Raw genomic sequence first — 16,682 nt, forward strand, 5'->3', positions numbered from 1 at the left:
ATGCAAAGCACATCTCCTTGCGGATATGTGGTCAATTAAGGCAAGGGCCACTATCCATACCGGTTTCGACCTTTATTGAGGTCTCGTCAGTGGGAGCCAGGCCCAGTAGTGGAGATACAAAGGCAGAAGCAATGAGAGGTCAAGTTCTCCACCTTTGCAACGAGTTGCCTGGTGTTGCACTACCTTACCCCAGTCCTGAAGATACTTTCAGGCGCAAACTTTGTTTGCTTACACTTGGATAAAGGATTAAACTAAACTTATTATGGGGCAACTTGTATATAGAAGATTAGTAATGTGAAGTCATAAGCTTCACATTACTAATCGATTAATATATACGAGTTGCCCCAGTCCTGAAAATAGTTCAGGCCAAACTTGTTTGCTTACACTTGGATAAAGTATATAATATAAACAATATTTGGATTGTTAAAAAACGTTTAATTTTCTTGACCACAAAGCTCTGGAATGACTTTTAATGGGATTATATTGATCAAGTGCATATAATAAACAACTATGTTATACCAACTAGTTTCACCAACTAAGGCTGTTGGCATCTTCAGGGTGCATAACTGATGCAAGGCACTAAAAAGTCAAAAACTGTTACAAACTAAAATCAACAAATTCCAATTATATTAAACAAAGAACAGAGTGCGTACAATACATGCATAGAGCGTGCATGATCTCACTTGTTATTATTTAGGAACGTACTATAGTTGGCACTGTAATTCAGTTCTGGCGAGTTGAGAGATCTAATAAGGGTCTTCCAGATCACGGGTAAGATTAGTCCTTGGTTCCTGTTAAGGTTTTGTATACAGTGGGCAACTGTTGTGGCCTCTTTAAAAATTCGGGAGCAGAAGTCCTCCTCTATGTAAGGAATTGTGCTTCTATCCCACTCTATGGTATGGTTCGTTCTTGAGAAATGAAAAGCTATCCCCGATTTTTCTTCTCTGTTATTATTGACGTCACCTATGTGTTCTTTTTGCCTAATTTCAAGACTCCTTGAAGTTTGGCCGATGTAATTCAAGCCGCACGAGCAGGGTATGTTATAAACTCCAGCATATTTGGAGATCTTAAGAACTGTCTAATCGTTTCTGTAGGTTTAAAGGTCACTTTTATATTATGTGGTCTAAGGAGTATTGCAATCTTATTGGAAACTGTCCCTAAGTATGGAATGACGATGGTAGAAATATAACGTATATCATCTCTTTGTCTTTGTCGGGGTTCAGAGAAAAGTATCTTGTGGACGAGTCTTCTAGGAAATCCATTCATGGCAAGGTTGGTAGATATCAGGGATAGTTCTTCCTGGAGGTCTTGTTGATCTGTTGTAAGGAGAGAGGCACGGTTCTTCAGCATGTGTACAATACTAAGTTTCTAAGAAATGTGGTGGCAGGAAGTGAAATGTAAATAACGTAATGTATTGGTAGGTTTGCGGTAAACTGAGAGGTTGATACCACCATTCGGAAGCTTCTTAATTAAAGTGTCCAGAAGTGATAATTGGTTATTTTTTTCAAGTTCTAGAGTGAATTTGATTGTGTGGTGTAGAGAGTTGATTTTGTTAAGAAAGTCGAACAGGTCCTTTTTTGTGTGGTTCTAAACAATAAAAATATCGTCCACGTATCTCCACCATACTATGGGTTTAGGGTCTGTTTGAGATAAGATTTTACTTTCAAAATCCTCCATAAAGAGATCAGCACAACATGGAGAGAGGGGACCACCCATTGCAAGGCCAGTCAATTGCTGATATATGGTTTTATTCCATAAGAAAAAGTTTGATGTTATAACAATTATAATTAAATAAATAAATAACATCCACAGGGATATTAGTGAATAGAGATGTAACATTCAGGCTGGCGAGTAGATCTGTATTGGAGATAGAGATGTTGTTCAGTTTCTCAATGAAATGTTGCAAATTTCGTATATAAGTATCTGAATTATGGATGTGTGGTTTGAGGAGGCCTGCAGGTGTTTAGATAACAGATAAGTTGGCGAATTGATTCCATCTACAATCGGGTGTAGTGGTATTCCATTTTTGTGTACCTTAGGAGCACCATATAGTCCTGGTGTTAGTGGATGCATGGATTTCAATCTTCGTTTTAAGTCCATAGACCAGTTCACCATGCGATGTATTAAATCGTTAGTGTCACTGTGATTCTTTAGTGTTGGATCTGTGACTAGGACATGGTAGGTTGATGTATCCGACAGTAAGCTGTTAAAATCTTATCTTCGTAATCACTGGTGAATTTCCCTTTTAAAATCACTGTTGAATTTCCCTTACCTGCCTTCAATATGATAATGTCTTTCTTTTTCTTCAAACTATACAATGTTCTTTTTTCCAGAGTAGTGATATTTTTGTTAGGATTTCTGGAAGATGAGAGGATGATACTACTTTTTAATCTAATATCATTAGCTATGGGTTCCGGTAATGACGAGACTGCCTTTTCTATATTACAAATGATATCCACTTTAGGGACATGATCAGGTGTTATCGCAAAATTGAAATCTTTTTTAAGTATATTGATCTCTGGTTATGTTAATACGAGATCCGATAAATTAAAAATAACTTTGCTGTCTGGTAGAGAAGGTTTTGACTTAAAACGTTTTGTATGAAGATCGTTACATTTTTTGATTTGGTTTCGTTTGCATGTTGTAAAGGCTTTATCATAGCTAATAGTGACCATTCTGTCCAAATACGATCTAAATATATCTTGGTCTAAAGTACTAGAGATATTGTCATAAATCTGATAACATTCTAAATCTATTTGGCTTAAAAGAAATCTAGTATGCTATATCCGTTCACGTAGAAGTGCCAAAGATGTTTTAAAATAAATATGTTTCGCTCGTCTTGAATGGAATTGTTCTTTTAAAAATAGAAACTTTGGAATAATCTTGTTGTCTCGACATCTTTTCAAAAAAGTGAGGTGATTTAACAGTTTGGCCTTTTTACATTTAAGGAGTTCAAAATGGCGTGCCTTTCTTTTGGTTTCACCATGGATTCTATTCATGTTAAAAAACGTTTAATTTTCTTGACCAAAAAGCTCTGGAATGACTTTTAATGGGATTATATTGATCAAGTGCATATAATAAACAACTATATTATACCAACTAGTTTCACCAACTAAGGCTGTTGGAATCTTCAGGATACATAACTGATGTAAGGCACTAAAAAGTAAAAAACTGTTACAAACTATAATCAACAAATTCCAATTATATTAAACAAAGAACAGAGCGCGTACAATACATGCATAGAGCATGCATGATCTCACTTGTTGTTATTTAGGAACGTACTATAGTTGGCACTGTAATTCAGTTCTGCTGAGTTGAGAGATATAATAAGGGTCTTCTAGATCACCGGAAAGATTAGTCCTTAGTTCCTGTTAAGGTTTTGTATACATCGGGCAACTGTTGTGCCCTCTTTAAAAATTCGGGAGCAGAAGTCCTCCTCTACGTAAGGAATTGTGCTTCTATCTCACTATAAACCCACAGTATGGTGGAGATACATGGCCGATATCTTTATTGTTTGGAACCACACAAAAAAGGACCTGCTCGACTTTTTTAACAAAATCAACTCTCTACACCACACAATCAAATTCACTCTAGAACTTGAAAAAGATAACCAATTATCATTTCTGGACACTTTAGCTTCCGAATGGTGGTATCAACCTCTCAGTTTACTGCAAACCTACCAATACATTACGTTATTTACATTTCACTTCCTGCCACCACATTTCTCAGAAACTTAGTATTGTACACATGCTGAAGAACCGTGCCTCTCTCCTTACAACAGATCAACAAGACCTCCAGGAAGAACTATCCCTGATATCTACCAACCTTACCATGAATGGATTTCCTAGAAGACTCATCCACAAGATACTTTTCTCTGAACCCCGACAAAGACAAAGAGATGATATACATTATATTTCTACCATCGTCATTCCATACTTAGGGACAGTTTCCAATAAGATTGCAAGACTCCTTAGACCACATAAAATAAGAGTGGCTTTTAAACCTACAGAAACAAGTGGACAGTTCTTAAGATCTCCAAAAGAAAGCCATCCTTTCTCCAAATATGCTGGAGTTTATAACATACCCTGCTTGTGCGGCTTGAATTACATCAGCCAAACTTCAAGGAGCCTTGAAATTAGGCAAAAATAACACATAGGTGACGTCAATACTAACAGAGAAGAAAAATCGGGGTTAGCTTTTCATTTCTCAAGAACAAACCATACCATAGAGTGGGATAGAAGCACAATTCCTTACATAGAGGAGGACTTCTGCTCCCGAATTTTTAAAGAGGCCACAACAGTTGCCCACTGTATACAAAACCTTAACAGGAACCAAGGACTAATCTTACCCGTGATCTGGAAGACCCTTATTAGATCTCTCAACTCGCCAGAACTGAATTATAGTGCCAACTATAGTACGTTCCTAAATAACAACAAGTGAGATCATGCACGCATGTATTGTACGCGCTCTGTTCTTTGTTTAATATAATTGGAATTTGTTGATTATAGTTTGTAACAATTTTTTACTTTTTAGTGCCTTACATCAGTTATGCACCCTGAAGATGCCAAGAGCCTTAGTTGGTATAACATAGTTGTTTATTATATGCACTTGATCAATATAATCCCATTAAAAGTCATTCCAAAATTTGGATTGTTATTGTTCTGATTTTCTGACACTGAAAGAAGACTTGATGATCAGATTCAAAGACTTTGATGAGCTTAAAATACCCAATTGGGTCATATCAAAGCATGGAAATGCTTTGATATTACTTTAGCATGGTATTTGCATTTCTTTCTAATGCCACTTCTGTTCATCCAAATTGTGTGAAGAATTTATTGATTTCAAAAATGATTTTAAAGCTCAAGTACAATTTCAACAGTGTTGGTATGAAAAATTCTAGCCAAGAAATAAAATTACTGCTCATTGATTTTCCTTCTTCATACTTGGTCGAGAAAGGATTCAGCATCATGTTGCAATTGTTAGCTAAGGAGCAAAATATATTGCAAATCAGTGAAAGAGGAGACATGAGACTTCGTTTGTTGAACACTGAACCTGATATTGAAAAATTAGCAGGATCTCATGAGGTTCAGGATAGCCATTAATAATTGGCTTATTAAATACAGTAAGTTTACATCTTTTTGAGTACAAAGTAATTTTTAATTAACTATCAGTTCAAATATGTTGATGGTAATTTAGGTTTGTCTAATAATATATATAATTATCTTATTGAGATGTTATCATAGTGTAAAATTGAGCAGGGGGCACCAGGCAAAAAGAAGGTTGAGAACTACTGCTGTAGATGATGATGACAAGATAAAATAAGCTTTGTGGAGAATTCTGGCATTTGAGTAATGACTTTTATGGGACTGACATATAGAATCTGGCTCAGTAATCACAAAATGTATACAAAATGGAGACGTTTTGTTGAAAAATGAAAGAACGTTAAAAAAAGATGGAGGATTAATCTGCATAAAAGCCGATATTAAATAAATTATATTATTTGAGAAAAAAAAATAGGGACAAAATTGTAGTTGAAATGTTTTACTTCTATAGGTTTCTATTGAGAAACAATTTGTGTTTTGCATGTTCCTGCCTCTAAAAAGTTATGGCTAATAGCTTTGGCACAAGACCAGAAAGTAAAGGCAAGAGAACAAATACTTCAACTATTTAAGTATTATTATTATTAAGAGAGATCTTTAGGGAGTAAGGGACTCATCGAGGAAGGTCACATATCACTTGCACCAACTGTCATACCTTTTGTTGAATTCATTCCACTACTTGCACTCACTACCTCCAATGGAAATCCATTCCAATCATCTATAAGAGAAAAATCTGGTTCTCTAAACCTTTTTTGGACTGCATTTGTTCTCAATTTCCATGGATGTTCTCTTCCTCTATAAAATGAAAATTCCATCTACTGGCATCTTCTATAACCCTTTCAGAAGTTTGCGAGTCTCAATCATATCACCCTACTTTCTCCTGTTTGCTCGAGAATCTGTCTGCAGTCCACAGCGTGATATACCTTCGGTGTGATATCTCATCACATTCCAAATTACCCTAACTTTCCTTGCATCATCAGCAAATAGTTGTATCTCCTGTCAGATCCTTCCCAATGTCATTAATGTAAAGACTGAATAACAATGGACCAAAGACTGAAATCTTGTAGACTTACATTCTCCATACACCACTTTTTGATATGTCACTCAGCCATCCATTATCTCCACTAGTAATTTATAACTCAATCCCATATCCTTCAATTTATGCAACAGCATTCCATGCTGAATCATATCAAAAGCTTTAGCAAAGTCCAAAAGTATCATGGTATATCCATTTCCCTTGTCTATCTCAACAGTAACATTATAATAAAATGTGAGCAATTTGCTCAAATGTGATCTTCTCTTAAAAATTCATCTGTTCATATCAAAGTATAGATTCTCTTTCAATCCATTTCTATAGGTGAGCCCTTAGCAATTTCTTCAAAATCTTTACCATCATTTCAGAGATACTGACAGGTCAATAGACACATCAGTTTTTCTACTCGCGTTGAACCTTCACTGTTCCAAAACTTAAATTATATAGCCTGGTCAAAGGAAAACAGCCAGTTCAGTTGAATACTCTTTTTTAGCACCCATGCTGATATCTCATTAATCCATATTGCTAAATTCTTATTCAGTTTATGGAACAACTCTAGTACCTCCTCCTCCTCATACACCTGTTTCTTCATCCAGTGAAGAGGTGGCAGTGCACTCTCATTAGGTCGAACAATATCTGTTCTGCATCTGTCATTGATATATCATGTGAAATTCAGTAGTTATTCTTTCAGTAGTAATTTTCATAACTAACATCATCCTTAAGCATACAGCACTTCCACATCTTTTCCTTAAGAATCTCTTGCTTAATAAGATTGCACATCCATTTAGGTACTTTTTTTAGTGAAAAGGGCAAACTAAATTTGAAATACATAACAGAATAAACAAATCTGAGTGTCAGCTGAATAAATTTATGTGGAATAAAAGAGAAATTATTCAAAACACCAAACTAGAAATATACAAGACAGTATTCAAACCAATTTTAGCTTATGGATTGCAGAAATAGGCTGAAAATAAACAGTTGATTAAAGATTAGAGACCAGATATGAGAATCCTGAAAAATATGGAAAGTGAACAGCTGGTCAATGAGAGAATCCTATTAAAAATACAGAAATTAGAAAGGAACCTGACAAAGCATTCAAGAATGAGCAGAACTAATCTGTGGCACATTACTCAGAGAGAAAAGGAAAATTCTTGATACAATGGCAAGAAAAAAAAGACAGCAGACAGACCAAGATGCAGATAAGTTGATGCAGCGACAGTGCCATAGGAAACCCTAATGCTACATATGATGACTATATTCAAGACCTAACAAATAGTAGATGATCTTGGAGGGGGGGGGATTGTAAACAGGAAGCTAGTAATAATGCAAACTCATAGAATCCTGTACATCTCATGAAGGTAAATATAAAGACTTTGATGATGTTACACAACAAAATGCAAACTCAAGGTAAGTTTTATCTAGTCTTAACTAGTACAATACAAACTTGGTAAATCTCACAGATGCAGTTTGTAATAACATACATAATAATGTCATGTAGTAATAATAATAATAATCCACATATCAATGATATTGAGAATATCCATTTGTTCACCACTGATGCTAAGCTTCCCAGCTCAATGTGACCAAGTATAAGGTATGCACTTCGGGATGAAAAAAAAAAAATACAAGCTATGTATCATGGATCGACCTGCAATGCAAGAAATTCATGAGGCTAGGGATTTTGGGTTAATAGAGGACAGATTTGAAGTTCTGAGGAAATATTGCAAAAGTGGACAAAATATCTCAAAGGATTACTTGGATATTGAGAAACAGAATGACAAGCAGAGATAAGAAGGTTATTATATTATCCCTCTTTATAAGATTTTGATATCTAGATTACTATGCAGAGATTTCATTACTTGTGTTTTTTGGGGATGTAGTGGAGATGATTCAAAGGAGTGACCAAAATGGTGACTGGTTTGTATAGTGCTCCATATGATAAAGAAAATTCAGTCTCATGTAGATTGCATACTATCTGCAAAGCCCCTAAAACAGTTCAACAGGTTTATAGGTTTATTAGCATGTTAACTTTTTATAGGAAATTTATTCCAAATCGTTCAAAGAGTATTAGATTCAAATGGTATAGCACTCAGCAAGCAGTATTTGGTATCCTAAAATGGGCGCCACTAGAGCTCCTTAATTTTGGTTTATCCAAGTTTGAGGAAACTTTTTCTCTTCTGAAAAGGGTACTACCAAATGTGATTTAATGTAATACTGATACATAATGGGAACTAATTTATAAATTACATTACAATTGCTATAGGAATCACTGTATGATAAGAAACTGTAATTTGTTAAATTAAATATATTTTACCTGACTGAATTTAAATGCTCAGCATGTAAAACTGTTACATCTTCAGTAATTTCTCTTTCAAAACATGTCTGATCATCTTTAGTGAACTGTGAAGAGCCTTGGTTTTTATGCTCTACAGTAACACTGTTTGTTGGGGATGCTTTCTGTAACGCTTCACTTGGATGAACCAAAGTAATGCCATTGATTCTAGCAGCTTCCCGATCTTCTGAACGTACAGCTGAAAATTATTAGAGGAATATTTTGAAATCTACACTAATTTAAGAACAATAAAAATTCAAAAAATAAATATGAAAAAAAAAAAAAATAGAAAATGTGAAAAAATTGAGATGGATATGAAGTTGTGACATTGATAAAGAAATTGGCTGATGGATAGGACCAGAGAATAGAATATAACCTTAAACAGGGTGGGCCAGTCATACATACAGGATAAGTATGGAAGTACAGTGATGAAAAGAGAAAAATGTAAACCACGACCATGAAGTTGAACTGTAAAGGAAGAGGGTGATGACTAAGCCACTGCACATATTGTAATAATTTAAAGGATAATAGGGAAATTAGACCACCACTAATTCTGATGAATGAAGAGTGATGATGGAAATATCTCCAGAAAATGCTAAGCATTAGAAACTGAAAATCTATGAGAAAGAAAGTATAGTAGAGCGAATTTGAGAGATAGGTCATTCTTCAACCTCACTGCTCCTCTCTTCTGCACTTTACCAGGTAGTTCTTATGGACACCACATCATATGAGAACAGTATTTGACTGTTGGATGAATTTATTATTTGAGAGTGTTAACAGTTATTCTTTGAGACAGTAACATATGGAGTGAAAGAGAAATCTTAATTTCCTTGGATGCTAAGAAAGTGATGCTTGTAATATGTTTATGCAAAAAAATGATTGGAGATCACTTATTCCTTATCTCTTTCAGAAATTTGGATATATTCAAAACTAAATTAAGTTAAGTTAGTATTGAAATTAACAAGATCAGAACCATAATGGTTGGCTGGTAGAGTGAACAGTATACCTACTCTCGAACTAATATGATCTCCGGGATCATATTAGTTCAATTTGGATTTAAATCTTACTGTATGCATGGGTATTTGTGAATGTTTTTAGGTAGCAGATGATGATGAATTTTATTGCCCAGTGTGAGACTACCACCGTGCTTATTAATGGAGGTCTGAAGCTGGTTTGAAAAAGTTCCATTTGTTTCTAGAGCACTTTAAAGATTATCTCATATTTTGCTAACCCATTTATTAGTATGGTGGTTGGTGGTTTAAGGATTCTTGGCACAAGGAGAGTAAAGGTCATACTGTGCCAAACTACAACCTGTAAATGACTCATCAGCTTTGTTCCACATATGTTTTAGGTAATGCAGATAAAAACACATCGATCCTCTCATTGACTCAGGTTAGCCAGCATAATACCCTTTAAGGGGGAATGGTTTCTAAAACATAGCATCAGTTGTATGCATTTTTCATATTTCATGTTGAGCCAATGCCTAATCATAAAAGTGCAGAGATTTTTCAGTACTTTGTTTCTGGATAATTTTGTTTTTAATTTTAATTTTATAAAATTTTGGACTCTTACCAAGATGCCACTAAAGATTTGTCACTAGCCAAAAAAATGCCTTACTAGACCAAATCAGAGGCCATTCGTCCAACACTAGTCATCTTCATCTGGATGACATAACTGGAGAAGCAAAATCTATGACTGTGTGCTTGATACAACAGCAAGATAACCTGTAAGAAAAATGGAAATGTGCCATGGAAAACAGGAAACATCCTAAAAACGGAAGTGTGAGGGTAAGGATCGTAACACTGAGGATGCCGTAAAAAATGGTTCTCCATTATAACTGGAGGAGCATGCATCAGTGTCCAATGTTAAAAAAGAAGTCAGATGAGCTAGCTAAGAAGCTGGGTCATAATGATTTTAAAGCAACTTTAAAGATGGTTGGTTGTCTTGATGGAAATGTAAGCATGATATTAAATTCAAGTTATATCAATTAAATGCTTAAATATCAAATAATTTCTAAGGTGTCGTGTATTTTGTTTTAATAGGCTTACATTGAAGGACAACAGTCTTCTCAATTGATATTGATGATGAGGAAAATTTAAATATGTACATATTTTGCTATTGTAATTAATTTGAATAAATAAGTTGTTGCTCAGTCTTTTTTAACTATTAACATGAAACTTTGCATAATTGGGGCAGTCGCTTAGATGGCCTAAAATGTTCTAGTCCCAATTAACTGTCATCTACTCTATTAGCTTTCCTTTAAGTCTTACCCAAATCACATTTTATACATTTACTTATCTTAGTCTCATAATGTGTGTGTGTGTGTGTGTGTGTGTGTGTGTGTGTGTGTGTGTGTGTGTGTGTGTGTGTGTGTGTATTATATAATATATGTGTGTGTATTTACACATACAAAGATTATTGGCATAAACTAAAGAGATAAAAAAGATTACATATTTTCACACTCTTAAACACATGCAACTTAAAATTATCTTTAGAATTCAAAAATATCAAGCTCAAAATTTCATCAAAAAAAGAAAAAAGACTCCTCCTTTGTTAAACTTTTCATAAATTTACAAGCTCAGTTTTCCAAAATATACTATGTTTGAGAGAGTTAGAACTTTTTGTTCTAACAAAAAAAAATATTTCAGTTAAATAAAATAAGCATATCAATATAAGTTCAGTTGATTTTCAGAGAAATAGAGCAGTTTTTGCTTGCTTCTTTTCATGAAAACTAAAGAAAAAAAATAAACTAGTCCCAATGTGAAAGTTGTACGTAAAATGGCTCTCCCTTAGAAATATCTACAAAGAGGCAAGCTAGGCTTTGATGACTGGACCATTTGTCTAGATAATACTTCCAAATGCTAAACCATTCCTATTTTGTCTCAAATTACTCTTCCTTTTCTTTTTCCAAGCTTACTTGCTAATAGATATAATGCATTATTGTTTAAATTGTGCAAAAATCACACAAGCAATGCTATTAAAAAGAGACTTTAATTTTTCTCTTCTGAACAATGATTTGAATCAAGATCTATCTAGTCAAACTGAAATGACTTTCACTAAAGTCTATTTCATTCTTGAAATTTTTTTTCACTTGGCTAGAAAGTACATTATATTTGACAAGAAATTATATCATTGTTTAATATTTTACCCAAGTGTAAGAAAACAAAGTTTGTAGATGAAATATCTGCATGATCAGGCTATTTGTATATAGATGTGTTAACTTCACATCGACTGCCTCAGTATCCCATAATGCAAAACTGTTATGGGAAGGGCTACTACTGAGACTTGTTTTTAGGTCTTGTCAGTGGGAGTTGACCAAGGAAGATATCAAGGTTGAGTCACATTTTTTATATCCAAGGAGACAAAAAAAAAGGTGCATCACTTATACTAAATGCATATTATATTTTAATATAATTTACATTTACAATTTAATATGCAAATAGAATTTACGTTCTAACAAATTGAAACAACTTTCTCGATGTAGAGTATTTTAATAAGATGATATAGTTTTTTCCATCTTGTATATGGAAAATATATGACTTCTACATTGATTCAATTTTAGTATCTTCCTGGGTCTGGATAGTAGTCCTTCCCATAATGGTTTTGCATTATTGGACCACTGCTGTTTAATTTGTTCATTAACAATATAGGGAAAGATCTAAGAGGAACAGTTCATTTGTTCGCGAATGATGCAAAGTTGAGTAGGGAAATAGTGAATGCAGAAGATGTCAAAATCTTGCAGGACGACTTTGATAGATTGGCGTTCTGGGCTAAGGAGAATGGATGTCAATTTAATGTGACAAAATGTAAGGTTATGCATTTTGGGGTGAAAAGATTAGCAGCAGTATACCACATTGGAACTGTACTCCAGGAGACTGATGAGGACAGGGACTTGGGAGTGTTGGTGGATAGGGATATAAAGTTTAGGGGACACATTGCAAAAGTGACTAAATCAGCTCATCGACTCACTTGGTTGTTGAAAAATACTTTGACGAGCAGAGACAAGCAAGTTATTGTACCTCTGTACCTAGCCTTGATAAGACCTCATCTCGACTACTGTGCCCAGATTTGGTCACCTAGGTTCCTTCTTGATCGGGAGGAGGTGGAGAGAATCCAGAGGCGAGTGACCAAGATGATAGCAGGTCTGTGGAATGAACCTTATGAGAACAGGTTGAAGATTTGTGGGTTGCAGAAATTAGTTGATAGGCAGAAAAGGGTAGATATGATTGAGACATACAAATTGCTAAAGGGTTTCTATAGGATTAATTCAGAGGATATTTTTGAGATCAGGACTGGTGGTGGAAGAACTAGGAAGCTGGGCAAGAGTGTGGTTAGCAGGGGTGTTAGAGCTAGGTTCATTACTTTTAGAGTAGTAAATGAGTGGAATAAGCTGCCAGAGTCTGTTGTGGGTGCTATGATGGTGAGTGAGTTCAAGGCAAGGTATGATAGATACTGTGAGAATGTCATATAGTTGTGTGGAACATGATGTTTAGGGCCTCCCTCGATGAGTCTAAGGACTCCCTGGAGTCACCTGTAATAATAATAATAATAATTATGGTGCTAAGGCAATTTATGTGAAGCCAACAGCTTCTATATACAAGTAGCCTAGCTGTGAAGATACTTCACATGTAAATTTTTGTTTGCTTACACTTGGGTAAAGGATTAAATAAGAATATAATTTAGTCCATTTCAGTTTAAAATACTTTTAAAAGCTGTTAAAATAATTCTTTAGATGTATATCTTCAAGTTCAGAAGATTGTTCATCATTTAGGAAATACATATCTTCCTTTTCTCAACTTCTCTCCTCTAAAAGCAATATCTAATTAAAACTAACAACAAACTACATGTTAAACAGATGTTAATAATGAGTTGCACTAAATCCTGAAATTATATCACATAGCACACTCACTTCAAAAATGCCAGTTAAACTTTTGAAGTTCTCCTTCTATGGATAAGACAAACAATTAGTAAAATAAATTCTTTGAGGTAAGAACATAAGTTTTATTATAGTTTCAGACAATTAAAAGAAGAGGATGATAAGTTCTTAATATCTGCACAAATGAAAGTACTGCAGTTTCTGAACTGGAAAATTAATTCTATGAGTTAGGGCTCTGTCATCATTACAAAATAATGATGAATTTCAGCACTAGTTCAAAATATATTTAATAACACATCTCTTAAAAACAAACAAAGGGTGTGGTTAGGAAGTATGTTCCATGTGCTACTACTAGTTGTTTGTACATCTTTGGTTAATATATTCAAAGAGAAAGAGATATTATATGTATTTAGTTATGAATGACTATAAAGTGTCCTCCCTCGATAAGTCCTTGAATTTCCTGAAAAAGAGATTTGATAATAATAGTAATAATAACATAACGTACTGCCATTTTTATGAAGACAAAAATAAGTTTATTTATTTATTAATTACCAGAGACTAAAACTTTATAACAGACTATTAGCATAAAACTATTAACAGCATTATATCACTGTTAATGATAATGGAAATCAGTTGGTGTGGGGGATACCTAGCAGCTTACCAATCCAAAACTAGAGAGAGAGAGAACAATAATTAATAAAGAAGATACACAGGTCTGTAAAATAATTTGAAGGCAAGTATATTGGTTATCAGTTTAAAGTGGAAAAGTGTAAGGTTATGCAATATGGAGCGAGAAGATTACAAGCTGTATATTATACTGATGAGATTTACACTGCAGAATATGATGAGGCTACAAATTTTGAACTGATGGTGGACAAGGAGTTGAAGTTCAGAAAACATACTGGAATAGTGGACAGAATAGCTTAAAGGATCACTTGGATGTTAAAAATACATTGACAAGCCAGAATAAGGATATTATCATCCTTTTTTTTTTTATAAAGTTTTGATATGTATACATAGATTTAGTAATTTAGGTTTCTTACAGATGTGAAAGGAAGAGAGAGAATTCAGAGGTAAGTGACCAAAATGGTGACTGGTCTGTAGAGTATTCCCTATAAGGATAGACTGAAGGTTTGTGAGTTATAAAGTTTAGATTACAAGTGAAAAAGAGGAATATGACAGAAATGTAAAATCACTAAAATGGTTTAACAGAGTAGAGACCAAGAAGTTTTTACAGTACATGACTATATGAGAGAAAACAAGGAATCACTCCTAGAGGTTGTGTTAAGGTGTGGTTAAAGCAAAGCCATGAGGACCAGATTTTTTGCATGCAGAGTAGTAAATATGCAGAATGGAATGCAAAGGTGGTCATGAGTGCTCTATCAGTAAATGATTTAAAGAAAGGTACGAGAGCTATTATGGTTAGTGTGGGGCCTCCCATGATGAATCTTTAGATTCCATGAAGAAACTTGTGTAATATTTAATAACACTACAACTAATAATAATTATGTCACACCATGCAGGGAGTGACATAATTATTATTGTAGTTTTCTGTCCATGTTTAATCTTTCACTTCATGGACAATGCTGAGCTTATAGGTATATAAAAAACCTACCAACACTGGATGCTACCTCCATTTTGACTCGTCTCACCACATATCCCAGAAGCTCAGCATTGTCCATGTGCTTAAAAAAAGAGCTATACAGTATACCACAGACCCTGGTGACTTATAAGAAGAATTAATGAAAATATCCAGAGATCTATCCCTAAATGGCTACCTTACAAGACACATCAACAAGATTCTCTTTAATGACATACCACAAAGACGAGATGAAACCCAAAGCCTTAAACAGGGGTATTTTAATTTTGATCACCCTGTACATATTACAAATCATGCAAACCCTCTAGAACAGGGTTTCTCAAACTTTTCCTACAATGGAACACTTCACAAATCCTGAAATTTTAACGAAACACCTTGGTTAGAGTGGAGTATCTTCGGTCTCGTATTCAATATAAAGCTAAGCACACACTATCGCCGCAGCAGGCTGTATCACATTGCAAAAATACGATGGTGCACACTACAGGAGTGTCAGGCCGCAACACATCGCATTGACCTTGCTTTGACTGCACATTTCCTAGAAAGATACCTCCATACTTCACTTGTGCCCGGAGGTGTCGACAACTGCGGGTGGCCGAGTCAAACCCAGTACACACTGGCATTAATAGCACAATCCATACATAAGGTGAAGGGCACCTGATTTTCAAACATGTTTGAATTTGTTGTCGCAGCATTTAAAACCATTCCAGGCTCATATTAATTTTGATAATTTTTCATGGAACACTTATTTACTTTCTGCGGAACACATAGTTTGGGAAACGCTGCTCTAGAGAGTCAATGAATCAGTGAGGGGAAGCCTCTTCCAGGTCATACAATGCTAAATATATTTTTCCAGTCACTCAAACTTGTGCTTTTTCATGTGAAAGACTTGAAGAGTACTACTTCTCTTATTACAGCAACTTGTCATTCTTTTGAACTTCCCCACTTCCTCCGTGTTATCATTCGCATTTATTCATCTTCATCACTCCTGCAACTGCATTCCCAACAGTATTCTCTACAACACATTTTCATGCCTTTCATCAGTCATTCATCACATCACTATCTAGCATATTGCATAACCCATAGATCTGGTATTTATTTTTGAAACAATTCTAATACACACTCTCTCTCTCAACATTCTTGGTTTTTATGCAGAAAAACTTTTCCTCGAGGCAACAAATGCATCACACATGCTGCATTTCACAAAATCCCATTCCTCATGTTAACTTCTCAAAACACTGCAGTCTTGGCTGACACTGTTCTGTTGTACATTAGTGAGATATAAACTCCATTTTCATTGTGATGTGGAAACACTGAAGAGAATCCAGTGATGAACAACCATGGTAATATTGGGATTCTGGAATGTTGATATGCAGAGAGGATGAGGAAATATAGATTACAGAGCTTGGTGGATAGGAGAAAAAGAGGTTATATGATAGTGATATGTAACTTCAGTGAGAGAGAGATTTTACTGGATTAATAAAGAATGGAAGACAAGAGGGTAAGAATGAGAAGTCATCCCTAGAAGGTGCAGTGAAGAAGCATGTAAGGAATAGATTTTTTACAGAATGGTGGATGAGTGGAATACATTTCCAAAATAAGTTCTGAATGGAGTGAACGTAATGAGTTCAAGGTTCAATACAATATATATGATGCTAGTTTAAATAGCCTCCCAAAGTCTACTGACTCCAATTAGGCTACTTCAATAATAATAACTCTATGATGTTCAAATAAGATGCAATAAT

At 34.7% G+C, this 16,682-nt stretch overlaps 1 protein-coding gene across 4 annotated transcripts in view; it reads right to left on the bottom strand.

Annotated features, from left to right (window-relative positions):
• LOC150094135 (uncharacterized) overlaps positions 1 to 16,682 on the bottom strand; it is a 109,909-nt gene that overhangs the window by 19,335 nt on the left and 73,892 nt on the right. For all 4 annotated transcript variants that reach the window (XM_090411895.1, XM_090411893.1, XM_090411892.1 and 1 more), the window contains exon 5: positions 8,447 to 8,663. In XM_090411895.1, coding sequence (XP_090268021.1) covers positions 8,447 to 8,663 — 217 coding nt within the window. The remainder of the gene's footprint in view (positions 1 to 8,446; positions 8,664 to 16,682) is intronic.

This window comes from Typopeltis vanoorti, chromosome 22 (genome assembly GCF_054136105.1).
Source record: "Typopeltis vanoorti isolate ZY-2024b chromosome 22, IOZ_Tvanoo_1.0, whole genome shotgun sequence".
In the NCBI taxonomy this organism is placed as follows: domain Eukaryota; kingdom Metazoa; phylum Arthropoda; class Arachnida; order Uropygi; family Thelyphonidae; genus Typopeltis; species Typopeltis vanoorti.